Source organism: Mercenaria mercenaria, unplaced genomic scaffold, assembly GCF_021730395.1.
Source record: "Mercenaria mercenaria strain notata unplaced genomic scaffold, MADL_Memer_1 contig_928, whole genome shotgun sequence".
Lineage (NCBI taxonomy): Eukaryota > Metazoa > Mollusca > Bivalvia > Venerida > Veneridae > Mercenaria > Mercenaria mercenaria.
The window spans coordinates 15,164-37,986 of record NW_026463844.1 but is presented as its reverse complement, the minus strand read 5'-3'; the positions used below and the strand labels follow the sequence as shown (position 1 = coordinate 37,986).

Below are 22,823 nucleotides of genomic sequence, written 5' to 3'. Positions count from 1 at the left end.
ACAGTTGAAAACTAATATGCCTCCCTTTGGGGGCATAAAAGGATAAAAAAAAAAACAAAAAAAAAAACAAAACAAAAAAAAAAAAAAAAACAGGCGTATAAAAATGTATAGTAGCGAAAAATATATGGTCGTAGTCTGGGATTGAACTCGGACTTCACGGTTTTTAATCATTATGTTCTACCAATTTCGCACCTCACGGTTTATAATCATTACGTTCTACCAATTGCGCCAGCGATATAATCGAGTTCATAGTAAACAAAACACACATATTAACTTAGTCTTTAGAGATTTGTCAGCCAGGTATGGACCGAATACCGATATAACCCTTTGTCAGCCAGGTATGGACCGAATACCGGTATAACCCGAAGTGAAAAAGTGTATCATTCCGTCACGGCTCAAAACACGCGGTCGAACTATACCCTATTCATTATCTTACAGATAAACACACATTTTTAGCCATAATTGCACATACCCGATGTCTTTGCTTAATAATACCCTTATTGAGGAGGCGGGAATTTTATCAATTGGGATAAGGATAAGCAAAATGAAGATCAAATATTACAAAACAAAGTCATCTGTTAGGTCTGTTTGTAGCGTATTAAACATAACCAATATGTTTGGGTTTTTTTTTTGGCCAAAATAGGACAGCGTATTTTAGGATATAGTGTTTGATATAACGCATGCACAGAATCGATCTAAATCGTGTATTTGATAAAACGGCTTAAAGTATAGATTGTTTTTCCCCGTAAAACGTACTATGTCTCCCACCGCAATCAGGGTTGTAGTAATGCTAATGCTAATGCATTAGTAATGCATTATTTTTTTCAAATAATGCCAAGTAATGATTAATGCCACAATTTTAGCATTGAAAATAATGCTAATTTAATGCCAAAGTCTTCTTCTTCTTCTTGTCGTTCGCATCTACACTTTCAGACCAGTAGCCTCGATGAAACTTGTGGTTTGCCTAAGATCCTCAATGCCTCCATACAGTTTCTGGTGGATTGAGGTATCTATTGGCCAAGCCGCAGCTCGCTCCTGGTCGTGCCTTTTACATCTCTGAAGTATATGCTCCGCAGTCTGATCTTCTTCACCACATGGACAAGTTGGCGATGATGTCAGTCTGTATTTCTTGTACATGTGAGCATTGAGCTTGTTGTGCCCTGAGCGGAGCCTGACCAACATCACTTGTTCAGACCGATCAAGGAGATGATAAGCATGCCAAAGTAAGTAATGCTAATGCTAATGCTTAGCATTACTTAGGCATTATTTTTTGTATCACTGGAAAAAACATAATACACATGTATGCTGTTATTTACACAGGTTTATAGCAGTTCTCTAATAGATTGTTGTTTGATTTTAATAAACTGTCTAATGGTATAATTGCCTTTTGTTCAATGTGCACCTGAAAGATTTTGAAAAATACATTTAAAACCTGGGACAACTCCAAATTGCATATTTATAATAGCCATAGAAGTGTGACATAATTAGATTTGTCACCCAAAATATCAAACAGAATCTATTATCTTTTGACACATTTTTATCAATTAACACTATGCCACTGATAGTGATGTTTAAGACCTCAAGGCAGCTAGCTTTTACATGCCATGTTAAATTAGGCTGTTAGGGAGTCATTAAACAGGTACTTGACTTTCTCCAATAATTTAAATCCTCATGCATGCTGTACTTCAACATAAGATGTTTTGTTTTGTTTTGTTTTTATAAAGTAATGGTAAAAGAAAAAAAACAGATATAATACAAGGAAGTCATACATGTATTTAACTATTCATGTGGATGACCTAGGTAAACTAAAATGAGTTAATGAAAAACAAACAGTGTATGTGATAATAACATGCAATCATTCTCAAAAAGTAATGGTAATGCTAATGCTAATGCACCCTATGTAATGCTAATTTAATGCATTATTTTGATAAAAATGAGTAATGTTAATGCTAATTTAATGCCATCTTTTTCCAAATAATGCTAATTTAATGCATTACTTTTGCAAGTAATTATTAACAACCCTGACCGCAATACACGCAGACGTTGTCAAATGCCACAACTTATGACCAAAACTCCAGTGAAAATCGCTGAACCATAACATTCCAACAATATATACAACTAAGGCATATCAATGATTGAATTTTACGTAATAGAAAATGACAAATCAATGGTTCCATTAAACCAGTATATGCCGATGATATGCACACTGTACGACAAATCCAAGATTATTACATACTAGTTTCTATTCCCCGTTAAGTTACACTGGTACCGGAAACGTTAATATTTTCCATACACTGACGCCTGAATTTCATATCGGGTGCGTGACGTAATTCAGTGTTTGTTGTTGCACTATTTTTTCTATTTAGTTCAGTATTGTCAATCCTATTCCGGCCATTGAACAAAATTATGATATTTACATTATATTTATACGTGTAGATGCGTAATTAAAAGGTTATTATCTTTGCATCAGGAAATATGCACTCGTTCTTCAGCGGAAGAATATTGCGCTCCTAAAGTCGAGCAATATTTCCGCAGAAGAACTCGTGCATATCTCCCCATACAAAGCTAATAACCTATAATTATAACTCGCTAAAAATCACAGAACGATAAGGGTGGAGATCTGCCATGTGGTAAAAAAAAGTAGCCAAAACATCATAAAATTTGACAAATAACGGTCATATATTATGGAACCGGAATATGCCAAAGATATGCTCAACTAAGCTTGACATTGATTACTTTTATGAATCCTCCTTGTAATATCGGAGCAGTTGCACGGACATTGTAAACTACGACAAATCAATGGCCATAACTCTACTGAAAATCGGAACTTGCCGACAAAATGCACAATTAGTTTTGCGCTGATCACTTCTGTACGGTTTGGTGGAAGTACAAGCAATACTATAAAAAGTGATCAAAACATTACAAAATTTGACAAATCAAGAGCCATACCCCTAATGAAAATCACCGGACCAAACATGGCGACGATGTGCAACACAAGGCTTGGCAATGATCACTTCTGTGAAGTTTGGTGCAAAGCTGTCTGCTGGTGTCGAGAAACTGTGGTATACATACAAAACACTAAATCAATATCTCCCCTAATTCATGTGGGATACATAATGAAGTAATGAGTTTAAATAGAGCCGTTAAATGCTTTATTTGGTAATCTGTACGTAGATGGTGTGTAACCTGGTTCAGAATGACCATTTAACACTGCCAAACTCTTACGAAGTATTTGAAAGAATTCAGTACTGTGTATCATCAGATCCTGAGAATCCTGCTTACATTCAACATTTATGAGTGAAAAAGGTCATAATTTTTCCAACATGTAAGTAAGAGTTATAAAAAATTCAAAATGAAATCATCTGCTGATGCCAAAGATGTGTGTAGAATTTTAATCTTTTTTGAAGAAAATGCTTTCTATGTTAAAAAGGAGCATAATTCTATCAAAATAAACGATTGAGTTATATAACTTGCCCCGTGATGTCACCTCAAGATGCCAAAGACATGAGTGGTATTTTTTGAGAAACCTTCTTACATGCAAAACTTTGATAAAAATTGTAAGGGGAATAAATTTGACAAAATAAAAGCTAGAATTATTTAACATGTCCTTTTCGGATCAACCTTAAATCATCTTGCGTAAGGACAAATTTTCCAATCAGGTGTTATGTAGATCAGGGAACTGACCTCTTTGTTCTAGTTTGTGATGCTGGATGACCCAGTTTTGAACTTAATACAATGTATTTCATACAGACAAACATTCTGACATGAAAAATAGGGCCTCAAAGTGGAGTGTTAACATTTCTTTTAGTGACATATTTATTATCCTGATAACCAAGTACCGGTCTCGTCATATATAAGGAAAACATTCGGATCAAGTTTCATAAAGATTTGACAAAACTGTGACATTTATTGTTGTGGATGAAGACAATGGACGTAGGGCCAGCTTATGCTGAGCCTCTGGTCAGGTGAGCTAATATTTGCATTTTGTTTTCAATGCAAAAACGTTATGTACATCTCTTTTTAATAATGTTTAATAATTTGCTTTAAATTGAATATGAGATATAGACACTGTGTGTTATATAGTAGCTACGGACAAAAAGATAGATAAATAAGCAATTTAATTGATGTCAAGATTTATTATTGTAACTTAGAATTGTCAGTAGAAAATATTATAAATGTAGATATAAGAAATAAATAAAGATACTATTAAGCTACTTACTTATATATTAAAAGAAATACAATGAAATAGAATTTTCTAAAACATAAACAGAAGTGATTTTTAATCAGACAAACAATTTTGAAGATACAGCTATAGGATAATCATAAGCTGGCCAAAATGTACAGTATTAATAAAAATGTTACAAGACCATTTAATTTGTAGTCCAATTTTCATATTTTTGACTACTCTTTAAAGTTTTTAAATTTAAACGCGCACTTATTGTGCATGAAGTACAAATGTCTGTTTTTATTTTCTTGCTTGGGAGAAGGCCTTTTTCGCTGCGGTTTGACAATGGTTTCCGCGTAAAACACTGTACTTCTTGTCTGGCAAAGCATTTTTCATAAAATCGTTGACAGTCTTCCCTTGGACAGGAGCACTTTCCTTTGTTGTCCAGTTGCTGTAAAATATAAACAGAAAATAAAAGTAAGAAATTTAATCAATTTATTGATAATTGAAAAAATATCATAGTCTATGTGTTTTTGCTATTTTTATTTGTCTTAAACGTATCTGATTTGATTTGATTTGGATTTGTCGTATTCAACACTTTTTTGTACAGTTTTGTTATGTAACAATTGATATTTAACTTGACAAGTGTTTACTCCTGGATTCTTTACCACTTCTGATTTGTTTCTCGAAATTAAATAACATCTCCACATGAATCAAGGTGCAGAACTAGTGTTTCCAGACTCGAATGTTGTCGGTCTAATAGTCAAGGATACGCTTCGCCAAAAATCGAACTCGCGTCTTTTTTGTTAAAATAATATGCCCAACTTACTAAGCTAATCGATAAAGCGAAACGTATTTGAATGAGAGAATATATTAGCAATGATCTAATGTTGCTAACCAATGCATAAGGTTTACTTATGTTGTTTTCCCCCTCAATATCCACAGTCCAAATGCATTTCTTTCAGTTTCAGTTAAACCGTTTATCAGCAGTTAAGGTACAACCGCAATTTCAGTTCCTAATGCATACAAATGACCTTAAAGGTGGGGCTATGTTCGAGATCAAAACGATTGTCTACAAGCGCCACACTATGATAGATACATATCCCTAAAAAATATGTTACGTTTTCCATACTACAAAAAGAAAACAACCGATTAACGTCATTAAAGCTGAATCACTTTCCTGTTACATAAAATGACCAGTTAATTAAAACGTAATAAAACGTGTAAAAATGTAGGGATAATACACGTTTGTATGTGTATTAACGTCTGCAGAAGCCCGCGGGATTGTTTGTGACCGAGACCGAAGGTTAATACACAAAACAAACGTGTATTGTCGCTATTCTTGCATAAAAAATATTTCACGACGATTTATGTATTGTTTTCATATGTGATGACATGACGATTCCGGTACATTTTTTATTTACCATTCCAGTTGTTCTTGGAAACGGTAAACATGTTTTAAATATCCGTATCCAGGGCCCGGAAATAAACAACACTATCAAAAGCACATCCTGAAGGTTTTTAAGCGGTTTTTTTTATCTCTCATTATTACAAACTTAAAACTACCAATAATTGTTCATATCATTTCACAAATTGGTGGACTCGATCACAATTTCAAGAATAATAACTTTACATTCGAGTTATATTGAGTACGGACACGCAGTTGGAGTACGGATGAGTACGAACGTAGTGTCAAGTTTCCAAGCTGTTTATATAAATTCTTCGAGAAATTAGATAAAAACATACCGACTGATACTTACCAAAATCATAAATATAATACCTAAAAACGAACAATAGCACAAGTTACACGCGATACTTATTTATTCACAGTTATTTACAACAACTGAACAGACGCTTTGTAAAGGGAGTGAACACTAAGAGAAGCTAGTGCGTACATTGATGGGGGCAGTACGTTTGGGGTTGGAAACAGATACAGCTAAACATACTATGGATTACATTGTATCTATAATGCTACAAGAAGTGGTTGTTATGGAAGAAACAAGACGCAGATGCCAAATATCAGTGTGCGCAAAAATACATACATATATTCCTGGCAAAGCATTTCAAAAATAAAAATCATGTATTAACAGCACGTGAATTGCCTTGTTTGCACACGATTTTTCTCCCGTTTATACATGGGCGGATCCAGTGAAAAAAGTAGTTTTTATGCATGAATGTTATTTCTTGCATAAAAACTACTTTTTTTTTACTTGATCCACCCATGTATTAACGGGAGAAAAATCATGTGCAAACAAAGCAATTCACGTGCTGTTAATACATGATTTTTATTTTTGAAATGCTTTGTTAGTGATATATAGTGACGTATATATGTATTTCTGCGCAGATTAACATCTGGTATCTGCGTCTTGATTCTTCAATAATATTCTCTTCTTGTAGCATAAAACGTGCAATCTAATCCATAGTATGTTTTGCTGTACCAGTTACCAAAACCAAACGCACTACCCCCAAAAAGGTTCATACTCGCTCCACCCTTGTTTACACCCCCTTTTGGAAGTCGGAGTCGATTCAGTTTTTTGTTGATAACCGTGAATGTGTAAGAACTGCGTGTAACTTGCGCAATTGTTTGTTTGTAGGAATCATTCTAATGATTTTTGTAAGTATCAGTCGGATTGTTTTTATCTAATTTCGCGAAGAATTCGGATAAAACATTTGAAAGCTTGTCACTACGTTCGTACTCATCCGTACTCTAAATGTGTACGTACTCAAAATAATTCGAATGTAAAGTTATTATTCTTAAATTTGTGTTCCTGTTAACCAAATTTTTAAGTTATATGCACAATTATGGGTAATGTAACGTTTGTAATAACTAGAAATAAAAATAAGATGCTCAAAAACCTTCAAATCACGCTTTTGGTAGTGTTGTTGATATGTGTGCCCCGGTTATGGATATTTAAAACATGTTTACCGTTTCCAAGAACAACCGAATGGTAACTAAAAATGTACCGAAATCGTAAAGTCATCACATATGAAAACAATGCATTCAGTCGTCGTGTAATGTTATTTTTATGCAAGAAAAGCGACAATACACATTTGTTTTGCGTATTAAACGTCTGTAAAGCCTGGGTTTTTTTTTCGGTTCGGCACAAAAAACCCCGCGTGCTTCGCAATTTTTTCACACAAAAAAAACGTGTATTATCCCTACAGTAAAAACGTTACCTTTGTTTCATATTGGAGGCTGGTGTTATAACCGTATCAGAACTCTTTCCATAGTTTGGACCTTTATGAAGGAGGTACTTGTCACCGTTGTTTAATGTCAGGCGAATGAATGAATGAATGAGTTGGGTTTTACGGCGAACCGACACAAAAGGCATTACGCCGAAAAAAGAAAAATGAATTACGTTTTGTAAAGCATCTAAAAAAACTATTAAAGTAAAAAGGTTTATAATATATAGCGAAAAAGCAATTGCAAACAAAAATTGTAAAACTTTAAAATAAAAATAAAAAAAATTAGATTTTTATGAATTGCCTTTTTTTGTTTAAAAAATTTGCAAAATTTTGTCGGCGGGAAACTTTTCAAACAATCTTTTAAACGATTCTACATTATTTATGAATTGCCTGGGGATCGAAGTCAACCAGTTGATTAAAAATTTTTAATAAAAAGCGGGTTTGACATGGTAAACTTTCGGTTTCTTCATGTTCAAAAGATACGAATGAGTTAAGAGTAGACCTATTCGACAACGAAAAAGAACAATTTCCCCCGGAACAGATCTTTTTCCCCTGTGCCATTCACCAAAAATTGGTTTTTTAATTTCCGAAGTTTTTGAACGAAAGCATTTTTCCCGGGAAACCCCTTTTTTGTTAAAATAAAATTTGTTGATTTTTGATAAAATTTTTATGGAATTCAATTTAATTGATTTAATGAAAGTGATTCTTTGCTGGGGAAACCATCCTTATTTCCTAAATTCCAACATGAAGGAACCCAACAGAATTGATGGATTTTTAAAAAAGATAGTCATAACCTTGAAAAGTATTTTTGAATAGAGGATTTTCTTTTGACGGTTTTTTTGATTGTAAAAAAAGTGAGGGGGAAAAAGATATAAACTTTTCTCATTATATTCGAAATAAAAATTGGGCCCAAAACAATGCTTTTGCCTCGGCTAAAAAAATTGTGCGTTATTTGGAAAACGTAATTTGATTGATGCGATGGCTAACGCGGCCATCCAACCTTTGAATCATTTTTAGAACCATCTTTAATTGGAAAATGATCTTTGTGTGTTTTGATTTCATTATATTTGGATTTAATTTTTCAGGGTTTGTTTAAAACTTTTTCAAGGCGGTTTTCATATCAAAAAGACTGTTGGAAACAAAGTCCATGGGGGTGTATTCAAACAAGTTTTTTTTATATCATCAAATCAAAATCAGTTTTCTTCATAGAATGCTGATGCGAAATCCAAAAATTTATTTTTTGGGGTTTCTGCCCTACAACCGGGTCGGGGTTTAAAATGTTTTATGACGGGATTGGATTTTTTGGCATACCCTAGAATTTTGTAATGACATTTTTTTCACGTCTCGGAAGGGAGGTTCTTTTTGCTTAAAACTAAAGCTTTAAACGGGGCGTGTTCTAAATGCGCCAAGAGCAAAAAAAAAAACCCTTTGTTATGGTGTACCAACTTTGTAAATCGATTTTCTGGCCGAACCTATAAAACCCAAAAACCGTAATCTAGCTTGGACCTAATCAAAGCTCTATAAAGTTTTAAAAAAACCTTGGATCTCCCCCCAATCAGTATTTGAAATTACCTTTAAAAGTTTAAAACGATTTAAAACTTTTGGTTTTTCAGGTATTTTATTGTGGTAAAAAAGAAAGTTTTTATCAAAAATAACACCAAAAAATTTTTGCTTCGTCAACAAGGTATTTTTTGTACCATTTAAAAAAAGCTCGGGGCCAATGTTTTTCCGAAATTGACAAAGTGGAACAGATTTTGATGGGAAAATTTAAAACCATTTTCCATGGCCCAATTTTGAACTTTTTTCCCAACACGCTGTAATTGGCTTTCAATGTACAAAAATTTTTTGAACGTTTAACATATTTGAAAGTCAAACAATAACGAAAAATCTATCCCTGGAAAAAATTTTTCACTATTATTAATTTTGATGCAAAAAGTGTACAGAAAAAATAGAAATTGTGGGAATCCCTGTTCTTGCTCAAAAGAGTCAAAAAGGTTTTAAACCAACACGTATTTTAAAATTGCGACTGAAAAATTGCGATTAAATGTTGGAAGACGACCTTTTAAACCTAAGCGTTAAGATCGTTCATAATACCAATTTCCTGTAGTGTCAAAGGCTTTTTCTAAATCGAAAAAACAGCACAAATGCCTTTTTTAAAAAATGCTCACGAATAAATTTTCCCCGTAAAACAAAAATCGTTGTGCTGCGCTGCTTGCGAAAACCGCTTTGAAATTTTGTAATTGGGCCTTTTGAATTCGTCCCAAAATATCTAGAATTGATCATAGTTCTAGCTTTTTTACAAAACCCCTGGTAAGTGAAATGGGTCAAATTTAGGGGGTTAGTGCTATCTTTCCCCGGGTTTTGGGTATTGGAATAACTATGTTCTCCCCGGAATCTGGAAAAATCCCAGTTCCCCATGTAAATTATAATTTTCAAGTAGGAGGTCTAATGATTCTTGTGGTAAATGTTTTAAATTGTAAAAAAAATTTGTCAGGGCCAGCTGCGTATCGTGACATTTTTCTAAAACGTCAAGCAATTCTGTGGTGAAAAAAGGTTTTTATAATCTTTATCATTTTCTTGAAAAAAAAATTTTAAAGGGTTTACTTTCTTTTGTCGTTTTATGTTTTGAAAACCCTTTTATCATAATTGTTATGAGAGTTTTTTAAAAAATTTTACCAAATGTATTGGGAATGTCCTCCTTTCTAGATGCAATAGACTGGGGTGCTTTGAAGTGGAAACATTTGAAGATTTCCTTTTCCCCTTTTTTTGCGAATCATTTCCAACTTTTTAACCGATACCTAGAAATTTAAATTTTGAAAGTTTGAAGCCATGATTTTTTTTTCTTTTTTTTGTAGTTCTGCGACTTTTTCTCTCGATCTTAACGATTGTAGGTTTTCTTTTGTCGGCCGTATATTGAATTTTTTTAATGGGCCCCCTAGTTTTCGAACGCTCTTTCAAACACATTTACCCGGGTTTTTTAGTTTACCATTTTTTAAGTTTTTGGAAGGCTTGTCAGCATATCGACGAAGAACTGAAAAAACCCATCAAAATCTAAAAAATTAGTAAAATCTCCAAAGTCAATCATTTTTTCATAGCTTTCAAAATTTCTTCAGCGCTTTATTAAATTTGAAAATTTTAAGGGGGGGTCTGATGGCAGTTAGAAAGTTTTGAAATAATAATTGGAAAAAGGGCAACCATGCAATATCCCGTACTTTTTCCCTTCAAAATCCGAAAGAGTTTGGGTTTACAAATTGTCAATTTAAGCAAGAAAAGTTACCGTTGCAGGGTGAAGGTAAATTTTGGATTTCATTTAATAAACAAAGGGGATTTCTTTTAATAAAATTTTAAAATTTGCCTTAGTGTTTTCTGTTAGAACACCCCAAAATTCATGAGACCCTTAAAAAACTCCCCTAACAAAATGGTTTTGGGAATTTTTTTACAAGTCATCAAAATCTCAAAATTTTGTTTAAATTTGGGGGGGTAAAGTAAATCGAAAGATATAATTGCGATGCAATGTAAACGTTTAAATTTAAATGATTGAAAACTTGTATTTTTGAACAAATTTTTCTGAACTCATTATTAATAATAATAGAGTACCAAGAACTCTTTCAGTGTTATTTATGAAGTTATCACTGAATAATTTTTGAAAAACTTTTTTCCGTTTCCCCAAAAAAAATTTCACAAGGCACAAATGAAGATTTTATTTGATAAAAAGGAGAATTTTATTATAAAATTTGCTTTAGTCCACGCAATTCCAGGATATTTTTTCTTTCCCTTTACAGGAAACAAAAAATTTAAAAGACTGGAAAATTTAAAGTATTATGTTGCATTTATTTTTGGGTGGGAACCCTTTTTATTTCCCTCCTTTTTTGCTAATTACACTGGGCGGAGCAATAATGGCGGATCGTCACATCCTCCCCCGTCAACCGGTTCTATCAAAGGGAAAAGGTATGGTTTTAATGGGATCTTTTTTTCCCTTTTCCCAAAAACCTCATTTTTTAAGTCAATTTTTTTTTTTGGGGTTTGCTCACCCCACGTTGATTAAATTTTGCTTTGCGACGGAATTTGTGTAGTTGGGAACTTTTGTACAGGGGGGCAGCCTTGGGTTTGCACTGCTTTTGAACTACTGTGCTGAACAGGTTTTTCTGGGAGTTTTGGGTTTTCGTTTTTAGATTTGGAAAGGACAAGAAATCTTTTTCGTAGACGCATCAATACATTGAGTAATTTGTTTGAGTTAATTTTTTTATGGAAAATATGTTTCTGCGTGAGGAGATACGAATTTGCATTGGGAATTGCTACTTCAGGAAACCATGCCCCCCCTTTAATTTGACATGGGGAATTTCCTTTTCGTCTTCCATGTCTTTCAGTCCCCAACTTGGGTGAAAGGGGCCCCCGCAATTCCCCAAACGCAAGGATTTGCAGGTGTCTGTTTATAGAATCCATCTTGGGGCATTTTGGCAAATGGATCGCTTTTAAATTCTTTTCATTGTGGCCAAACTTGAAAAAAATAACATTGAAGAGGTTTGAATGTAAGTTGAAACTTTTTACGAAGATAGCCCAAAGTTGATAACAGAAGGGAAAAATGGAACCCAAATGTTTGGGTGATATTTCGTTTTTGGGTTTCTTTTGCCCATTTCTTTTTTTGATGCTTTTAAGATGACATTTGCGCACAAGTTCTCGCACAATTTTCCGTTCCGATATTCCGCAAGTCAGGAAAACGGATCCCCCTTGAGGATTTTAGAGAAAGGGTGGGTACCTTGCATGGGGGGGTTTTAAAAAAGAGTCATGCCAATAAATTTTTTTTGCATGCGCTGCTTTGTCAAACCCCCACAGCAGGTCCCCTTTCGATTTCTTAATTTTGGAACACAGCGACACCTCGAGTGTTTTTTCATCACAAATGGAGAATACTTGACATTTTTAAAATTTTTGTCGGTGGTGAAACAAAGAAATCTAGGGAAATAGTTTTGAGCCAAATGGCGGGAGAAGAATTCTCCCTTCCTTGCGCAGAGTCGTTTCCGAATGCGGTCGTTTATTTTATTTGTATTTTCCATGCTTTAAAGTTTTTTGATTCATCACTCGCAGCCCCCACCCCCCGCGGGTCCAACAAGGGAAATGTAAAAAAAAGCGGATATCCACTTATCATGTTTGGGAAAATGTAGTGATATACCCCCGATTTTTGCAATCTTTTATTCACCCGCTTATTGCAGAAAACAATAAGGGATTGAAAAGGTTGCACCTACCCAACCAAAAGACCCTAAGCCACCGCCTTCTAGGGAAATAAATGAAAATACATATTACAGGAAGTGTTTAAACTGTTAACGACAATAAATTTTTCTGAGCGCAGAAAAATTGACAAAAGAAAACATTTGATTTTTATAACATAAATTTGGCAAAAGTTCAAAAATTGTACAATCTAGAAATGAAAAAACATAGAGTAATTTAAAATGAAGAACAAGAAATGCAAACGTAATAAAGAATTCCCTGGGGTTCATCTAGCCCATTTATCGTATCGGGGCCCAAAACACCCCCAAAAACGTCTACACCGAACAAGGGCCAAAGGTTATTTGGGTCCACTCCCGGGAAAAAGGGAAACTAACAGTAAAAAGACACATCATCTCCCCGAGATGCCATGGGGCACTTCAACATCCAGGACCCTCTTCTCCGGCTTACGGGCCGCCACCCACGGCAAACAGGTGGCTCCATTTTCGGGGGAGTCGTACCCCTCTGCATGGAGATACAGCCGGCATTTTCTATCCCCCCGCCGGCAAGGGGCTTTAATGTCAGGCGACCCCCGCATGATGAACGACTGGAATACGTTTCTGACCATCGCTGCTAGACATCGGTCTATATAAAGCAACAAGGATACGTATTTATATTTTGTTATATGTAATATTCCAAATGTTTATAACATTTTGAAATAAACACTGTCATTCTTTGACAAATTTATCAAGTCTCTTAAGTAATATCCGACACTTAAATGAAATATTACGTCATTGATTGAAATTATTTGTTGATTTCGTAAAACATACGAGTATTTCGTAACACCGAATTATCATTTCGTTTTAAGACATTAATATCGTAAAAATTTAACATATCCGAAATATTGGGGAATGATGTTAATTTCACTTCGATAATGACTACATTTTACTCGGACTTAATCATAAGACTCCTTGTCAAACTTTAAACTAAGATCAAAGTATTAAATTCTCATAATATTTCAATGAAACTTCGAAGTTTTGTTGTTTGTTGCATCGTCTGGGGCATATGCAGTCAAAAATTTCATTTCTGAAATACTGCGAAATTTATTTCTAAAGTCACAGTATGTTCATTGTAAAGATACTGACAGGTACTTGAAAATGCAGCTCTCTGATTTCATGAATAAGAGGGTCATGATGACCCTGGATCGCTCACATGAGTAACATGAGCCACATGTTTCAAATGGCAAGCTGATGCTAAAATATTAAGAAGGTAGGTCAGTAGGTCAAATTCATGGTAACTGAAAGTCAGTTTTAAGACTGGTGTGTAAAACTGCACATGTCATCCAAATTTCAAGGCTGTATTTTAAACAAGAGGGCCATGAAGGCCCTTTATCGCTCACCTGAACTAGGAATCATCAAGATTAACATTCTGACCAAATTTCATTAAGATATGGTCATAAATGTGGTCTCTAGAGTGTTAACTAGCTTTTTCTTTGATTTGACCTGGTGACCTAGTTTTTGACCCTACATGACCCAGATTCAAACTGGACATTGAGATCATCAAGATTAAAATTCTGACCAAGTTTCAATGAAGATACAGTCACAAATGTGGCCTCTACAGTGTTAATAAGCTTTTCCTTTGATTTGACCTGGTGACCTAGTTTTTGACCCCATCTGACCCAATATCGAACTCATTCAAGATTTTATTGATGGTAACATTCTGACCAAGATTCATTAAGATTTGGCCAAAATTGTGACCTCTTGAGTGTTAACAAGCTTTTCCTTTGATTTGACCCGGTGACCTAATTTTTGACCCCCATAAGACCCAGATTCAAACTTGACCTAAAGATCATCACGATTAACATTCTGACCAAGTTTCATTAACACATGGTCATAAATGTTACCTCTAGAGTGTTAACAAGCTTTTCCTTTGATTTGACCTGGTGACCTAGTTTTTGATCCCGGATGACCCAATGTCAATCACTCCCAAGATTTTATTAAGAGTAACATTCTGACCAAGTTTCATGAAGATTAGGTCAAAATTGTGACCTCTACAGTGTGAACAAGCTTTTCCTTTGATTTGACTTGGTGACCTAGTTTTTGACCCCAGATGACCCAATATCGAAATCATCCAAGATTTTATTGAGGGTAACATTCTGACTAAGTTTCATTAAGATTGGGCCAAAATTGTGACCTCTAGGGTGTTAATAAGCTTTTCCTTTGATTTGACCCGGTGACCTAGTTTTTGACCCCATAAGACCCAGATTCCAACTTGGCCTAAAGATCATCAAGATTAACATTCAGACTAAGTTTCATGAAGATACAGTCATAAATGTGGCCTCTAGAATGTTAAAAAGCTTTTCCTTTGATTTGACCTAGTGACCTAGTTTTTGAACTCATGTGATCCAGATTTGAACTTGACCTATATATCATCAAGATTAACATTCTGACCAAGTTTCATTAAGATATGCCATAAATGTGGCCTCTAGAGTGTTAACTAGCTTTTCCTTTGATTTGATCTGGTGACCTAATTTTTGACACTACGTGACCCAGATTCAAACTGGACCTTGAGATCATCAAGATTAACATTCTGACCAAATTTCAAGAAGATACAGTCATAAATGTGGCCTCTACAGTGTTAACAAGCTTTTCCTTTGATTTGACCTGGTGACCTAGTTTTTGATCCCATCTGACCCAATATCAAACCCGTCCAAGATTTTATTGAGGGTAACATTCTGACCAAGATTCATTAAGATTGGGCCAAAATTGTGACCTCTAGAGTGTTAACAAGCTCTTCCTTTGATTTGACCTGATGACCTAGTTTTTGACCCCGGATGACCCAATATCAAAACCGTCCAAGATTTTATTGAGGGTAACATTCTGACCAAGTTTCATGAAGAATGGGCCAAAATTGTGACCTCTAGTGTTAACAAGCTTTACCTTTGATTTGACCTGGTGACCTAGTTTTTGACCCCAGATGACCCAATATCAAACCCGTCCAAGATTTTATTGAAGGTAACATTCTGACCAAGTTTAATTAAGATTGGGCCAAAATTGTGACCTCTAGAATATTAACAGTCGAATTGTTGACGACGGACGGACGACGGACACAGGGCGATTACAAAAGCTCACCTTGAGCACTTTCGTGCTCAGGTGAGCTAATAAAGTCCACGCGCATACATTTAGATGGGGCGACCCTGACTACCTACGAATCAAAATACGGTCTTCGTTTTCAAGTTTAGCATTTCTACTTTCATTTTCTTTACTTCCGGAAATAGCTGAAGGTCGAGTGACGTCATTTTATGTGTTGTCAAAAACATATATATGCCTGGCAGGATCGCATAAGTATGTGCTGGCCGTCCCAAGGTTATTGACTTGAGCTCCATCCCTGCTCCCTCATAACAAGAGCTAAGCGAGCCACTTTCTAGCTTTTTCAAAAGCTATCCTTGTTATCCAATCACGACAGAACTGAAAAGGAACATGCGTGGGAACGTAATGGCGGACATGTGTGCAGGTTTTTGAACACTATTTTTTCACTTAGCATGGCCACAGACGTCTCAATTAAAGCTGGTTTTTGGTTAAACATTGTGGATGTATTTTTGACATTTTGGTAGAACAAATGGCAGAGTATGTTGTAATTAGTGAATTGAAAGCCAATTTTAGTATGAGCAGTACTACCAGGTCACAGCAGTTGATGTGATTAGGCCTATACAGTAAACAAATGTGACGAGAGAAATCTCTTGGAAGATATATAACCCCTAATTTTCTCTTCATTTAATGTCAGTTTTATCATATTTGTTTAAAATGAGAAAAGAATTTATTCTCTGCAATTGGTCTAGCTATGTTTGGCGGCTCATTAAAAGTATCATTTTTATATTGAATATATAGGGAATACTATTTAGGCCTGTGCAAACTGATCTAAATTATTTTGCAAGATGGTTGCATAAAAAAAAGAAATGCTTGATTCCGCAACCCCATTTTTTCACACTCTACTCTAGAAGCACTTTTGTAAAACACAAATTTGTTGTATTCTTAGGAGATGTCCACATCTGATGTATTGATTTAATTTTATATATGAAGTATATTTTTTCTTTATGTACGGCTATTTCCAAATATCATTGAATAATATTTTACTTCTATTAATTATTTTTCCAGCGCGAGAAAAAACGTTATTTCTTTACTGCAAAATGTGTATGCTGTGCAATATATATGCTGTACAAAAATGTATATGTGTAAAAATAGATTATATCTTAAAAAGTAACACGGTCATTCTTTGACCATTTGTCTACATCATGTGTGTTTTCCGCCAGATAAAACCATTCTATTAAACTGCCGTTATAACTACATACGCATAACATTTTCGTCCAACAGTTAAAGGGGTCATACTCTATATAACGAGGGAAATAGATACAGAGATCCTATATTATTAGCTAAATGAACCTAAAACTAGAAGATGCTTTGGTAGAAAAGCACACATCTCCCCCAATGCATAGTAGTACAGGCAAGAAGTCAATAGGGGACAGAAGCGAAAGTCAAAGAGACACTGATGGTTGGCTGCAACAGGGATCATCTACTTGGCATGTCCAATTATCCCAATAAGTTTCAACATTCTAGGCATAGTGGTTCTCAAGTTATGAATCTGAAACGGTTTTCCATATTCATGCCCCTGTGACCTTGACCTTAGCTCAAGTGGCCCCAAAACAATACGGATCATCTACTCTTTTAAGCCCTATCATCCTTTTGAAGGTTTTGGGTCAAATGATTCTCAAGTTATTAGTTTAAACATAATTTATTTTAGGTCGATTGTGAAGGCAGTTCCATTCCTGATGGAATCCATCGCCACGATGGTATGAGAGAAGATGCCAGTTTCCCTTTTAATGCTGAGCGCCAAGCAAGGGAGCTACTCGTACCATTTTTCACGTCTTTGGTATGACGCGGCCGGGGATCGAACCCACGATCTCCCGCACTCGACGCGGACGCTCTACCAGCAGGCTATCGAGGCGTTATTGATCGGAAACCGTTTTCCATGTTCTGGTCCTTGTGACCTTGACTTTTGATCAAGTGACCAAAAAGCAATAGGGGTCATCTACTCTACATGTCCAATTATCCTATGAAGTTTCAACAGTCTTGGCCAAGTGGTTCTGAAGAAGTTCTTGATCAGAAACGTTTTTCCATTTTCAGGCCCCTGTGACCTTGATATTTAATGGAGTAATCCCAAGAACGATAAGGGTCATTTACTCTGTAAGTCCTATCACTCTATGAAATTTGAAGTTTCTAGGTCAAATGGTTCTCAAGTTATTGACTGGAAATGAATTTCCACGTTCTGTCCGCTGTGACCTTGACCTTTAATTGAGTGACCCCAAAATCAATATGTGTCACCTACTCTGCATGTCCAATCATTCTATGAAGTTTCAACATTCTGGGCCAAGTGATTCTCAAGATACCGACCGGAAAAGGTTCTCGATGTTCAAGCCCCTGTGACCTTGACCTGACCCCAAAATCAACAGGGGTCATCTAATATGCATATCCAATCATGCTATGAAATTTCAACATTCTGGGTCAAGTGGGTTTTAAGTTATTGATCGGAAATGGTTATCTGATTTAAATTTTACATTAGTAAGACAAATAAACGTCTATAAAAAGTTTTTTGTAAGAACAATAAAACGTTCCAATATCTATCCAATGGTACCCATGTTAGCTTGCTACCTATCCCCTTTCGACCAAAGTGATAGAAAAACGAGAATTGTAGGCGAACAATAAGGTCCAACGATCTGGGATCGTCGTCATTCGATGTAAAATTATAAATTTTCTGTAAGTAAATCAATTTCAGACGGTTTTCGGGTGCACCAAGTTATAGGGTACCGTATGCCTTTTCTTAAGCAGTTTCCTATAATTCTGATTGAGTAAATTTAGGAGAGATACCTCTAAGCTTGAACAGACTCGATGACATTTTCTGATGGATCATCAAGCGATTTTATTGCTGTTCATTGCGACTTTATATATTGCATAGATATCACCAACATTTTAATCATTGAACGCAAATTTGCATACAGCTGCACATCGTACGACAAAACTGGTTTCCCGTATGTGGTAACAGCCTTGGCCGACCTAGTCACTGGAGCTTGAAAATCAATTTTCATCAAATGATCTCACATTTCAGCTGCTTTTAAATTCATTTACAGTAACAAGAAAGGATGTTCTACACTGGCGAAACAGCGGACCGAAACTCGTATGTATATGGCACTTTATTTTTTGGTCGGGTTTAACGTCGCACCGACACATTTTAGGTCATATAGCGACTTTCCAGCTTTGATGGTGGCAGAAGACCCCTGGTGCCCCTCCGTGCATTATTTCAGCACCAGCGGGAACCTGGGTAGAACCACCGACCTTCCGTAAGCCAGCTGGATGGCTTCCTCACATGAAGAATTTACCGCCCCGAGTGAGGCTCGAAACCACATCGATGAGGGGCAAGTGATTTGAAGTCAGCGACCTTAACCACTCGGCCACGGAGGCCCCATATGACACTTTTTAATTTCCCCAAAATATGTACGTGGCAATACATTTCTACCATTTCAAACAAAGTGCAGAGACACACACATTACAAGCATTAGAGACAGAAGTGCATCTAGAACTTATCGATCGCGCTTTATAATTAGTTACTGTAACATTATTGCTATTATCATTTTACTAAATTATATATTTTTATCTTGTATTTTTCCATTAGTACAATGTATGTTTTGAGATAATAAAGCTGCAAACAGTCGTTTTGTTCACTGCTTACAAGCACATTCGCCCTGCACCAATGAATATACTAGCAACTAAATGTTCTAAGTTATAATAAACGTATTATTTACCTGGTTACATATTCTGCCTTTGCCACGCCGGAGTTGTACAACTGTGTCAGTTGCGCCTGGTTCCTGCAATCTGCCATTGTACATAGCGTCGATACGTGCTCGTTAGATGCGTTTTATCAAATGACAAAGCAAATGCTGAGCCCCGGATGAAATCTGATTACAGTATGAAAATAGATACAGTAAATTTGTGGGATCCCAGATTTCAGCAGTCTGTTGGTGATGTACGAGGGCCCTGCGGATCATTGTGTACACTACGGTAGCGCTTTCATACGTTCGCACTGACCTGTGTACTTTCGCTCGGGGCATTATGGGTAAGAACTATTTTCAACATGGAGTCGTAAACAAGGAAGTGAAAGTGTACTTTGCATTTTTAGTTGAATATTCACCATTGTTGTTTCCAGAGTATGATTAATTCTAGTGTATCCATTCTAGTGTCATTTAAAATGATGAATTTAAGTTATCTGCAGTTTTGCAAATCAATTCATACATGAAAAACGGCACCGTTTAGCTTGTTCACCTGCAAAATTCAACATATATTTCTGTACTGTTTTTTGTTTGTTTGTTTTGGGTTTAAGGGGACGCATACTTTCATACTTTGAAATTAGAAAAAAGTGGGTGGGTATGATAAAATTTACCTGCAAAAAAGTACAAAGTTTTGGTACATGAAATGGATACTGTTTCAACTGTTATAAGTACAAAAATTGCTCACTAAAATATAAATGAGAAAAACTGAAACAAGAAAGTTATTGTTGAATTACATACGAGTTATTGTGTACATTCAAAGTAAACAATTAATATTTTTTGTGCGAAAATAATAGTGCTTTACCTTGTCCAAACATTTATCAATATCCTACAGATTCTAATTTAAAGAAAAAAAGTGAAATAAGTTCACTGTCTTTCATTTCATTTTGCATATGTAAGCTAAAACGCATTATTTTGTTTGTTTACAAAGTAGTGCATAAGAAAAGATATGGTGGTCAAGGAATGCCACATTCCAAAACTTAAAGAGTATATTCCCCTTAATACATTAAACATTTATCGTTACAGAAGAGTGGCTTACAATAAGGGCCTAGAAATGGTTCAATTATTAATTTTCAACTTGGTATTCATGACCTACAATGCACTTAAATGTCAAAACACATTCAACAAACTTTTGAAAATGTATGGTCTTAAAAATCCCAAAAATAAGGTATGAAATTTGGTTGAGAGGTCCAATCAATGTGTATATGTGCAAAAGTAACATTCTAATCTTATTCGCAAAACTTACTTTTTTGTATTTTGTTATTGTTGTCAAAAAGTATAACGGAAGTGCCTCACACCTGAAGCGGAAACCAGTTTGATGCGCAAAGTAGTCCACTGTAAGTAATTTTTTTGATAAAATTAAAGACGAATATCTGAAAATTATTTGATAAGAAATTATAATCATCGACATGTTTTTTTTTTTTAAAAAATCATACACGTGCTGACACCTAAGTTGTCTCCCGTTGTTTATTAGAGTTACCGTTCGTCCGGCGCAGTAATACTTTTTGGAGTGAATCGCCGAGAAGTCGTGGGAAAATTAAAAAACATGTAAATAAACTTAAATTAACCACCTTTCAAGATCAATTTCAAGTGATCGACGCTATTCATTTAACCCACCAGACCTGTGTAGCATCTTACATATCTGTTCTAAGGTATTCATTGTGTAGAATGTCATGTTATGCCCTTGCAGTGCAAATCCCACTCTGATTTTTTTGTGTACATTTTTTATCAGTGAGAAAGATGGCGTCTATCCCGAGTTGAAATGACGTGGCGTTAAATTTTTTCACGTTTAAGCAAACCTGGTGCGTTAGAAAGAAAAGCTCATCCCTTCAACATTATTTGTAACACTGGTATTGTAAAAAACCTGTTTTTCCCTTATACAAAAGCTTAATATTTTGTGTTGCATGTACTTTCACAAAGACCTCAGTTTTCCTATTACATTCATAGTACCACATCCTTATCCACAAAGTTCTGAATATTACAGGTGTCCATCAGTATTATATCAGTTTAGGAATATGATTTTTATCTTCCCACCATCAGTTTCTTGAATATGCACCCCTTCCTCATTTCTGTATGAACTGTGAATGAAGCAATATGCACCCACTTAACGCCGTTTATCAACAGTATTTCAGTCATGTAACGGCAGACAGTTAGGCGCCGACAGTTAACCTAACCAGTGTTCCTGGATTCTGTACAAGTGCAAACCTGTTCTCCACGAGTAACTGACAACTTCCCTTCATGAATCAGAGGTTGAGGACTACTATTTCAGACATAATATTGTTTATCAAATAGTCACGGAGAACATACATCCCGCCCGAGGATGGAACTCATGATCCCTCAAGCCGTTGATCTACGCGCTACCTAAGCTGTACATATTCATCATTTCACTAAAAGAAGGTACAAAGAATGAACACACCAATCTTCAGTATAACTATAAATTGAAATAATGTCAGTCATACATTTTTTTAAAATATATTTTGCAGGACTAATTTCCAAAGTATCAGATCGGTGTAGTCCAGTAAGGTTTAATGTACAGTCTAGTCAGAAATGGTCCAGACCTAAAAGGCTAAATACCAGAACGAAAAAGCTAAATATCAGACGCACGCTTTGTTTTTTTTGTATTGTATTCTTGTTTTGTTAATTGATATTTTTTCTATAAAAAAATTTGAATAAACAGTTGATAATTAGTATGAGTTTATATGATTTTGGAATAGTTAAAATCATACTCAGTAAAGATTTCTCAGCTTGCTTCGAAATAAAAAAAAACTCAGAATTTATTTCTCGGTGAGGACAATTAGTGACAGGTAGCTCAGTTGGTTAGAGCACCCCAGACATAGAAGTACAATGTCATAGGGAGGTCTCGGGTTCGAATCCTGACCTGGCACTTGTCCACCATATACCCTCCAATTATGTCAATTTACACTTCCAAATTTTAACACATAAAACTTCAGTTCTACATGAACATTTTATCTTAAAATATTTTTCATAACACAGCACATTTAGAAAGTGTTTTGAGATTGATGGATTAATTTATTGTTATAAATTTTATTATTGAGCACAGTATCCTGTTAACTGTTACAGTTTAGATACATGGAACAGTAGGTATATACTTATGTGACATTTAGATTTTTTCAACTGAGAAACAGGCATGTTATCATGTTTTTAAACTGCAGGTCAATAGGCAATACAAACTGGGACATGTTTGTTTTATTTAAACTGCAATCAAACTCATTAGTCTGTTGGACATGTTTAATAATGAGCAAGATACTAGCATCAGTATATTACATTATTTGCAAAGTCACTGTACATAATCCTTGTATGGTGAGCTGTCAAAAAATTGTAGTGATAGAAATAATGGAATCTTTTGAAACTAAGGGACACGGTTATTTTTGTATCAAA

At 35.2% G+C, this 22,823-nt stretch overlaps 1 protein-coding gene across 1 annotated transcript; it reads right to left on the bottom strand.

Moving 5' to 3' along the window:
- Nucleotides 1–4,116: 4,116 nt before the first annotated feature.
- Nucleotides 4,117–19,629, bottom strand: LOC128554998 (uncharacterized). Its single transcript, XM_053536341.1, has 4 exons — nucleotides 19,404–19,629; nucleotides 13,140–13,195; nucleotides 7,343–7,448; nucleotides 4,117–4,616 (listed from the first exon to the last, which is right to left on the bottom strand). Exons 1-4 carry the CDS (start codon nucleotides 19,478–19,480, stop codon nucleotides 4,466–4,468), a joined length of 390 nt encoding a protein of 129 aa, XP_053392316.1. The 5' UTR covers nucleotides 19,481–19,629; the 3' UTR covers nucleotides 4,117–4,465.
- Between the last annotated feature and the right edge of the window lie 3,194 nt (nucleotides 19,630–22,823).

Coding starts and splice junctions, on each gene's coding strand:
- LOC128554998 (XM_053536341.1), bottom strand. CDS start 19,480: ATGGCAGATTGCAGGAACCAGGCGCAACTGACACAGTTGTACAACTCC. Junction 13,196..19,403: donor AAGGCAGAATATGTAACCAG/GTAAATAATACG, acceptor TGCTTTATATAG/ACCGATGTCTAGCAGCGATG. Junction 4,617..7,342: donor GCCTCCAATATGAAACAAAG/GTAACGTTTTTA, acceptor TATATTTTACAG/CAACTGGACAACAAAGGAAA.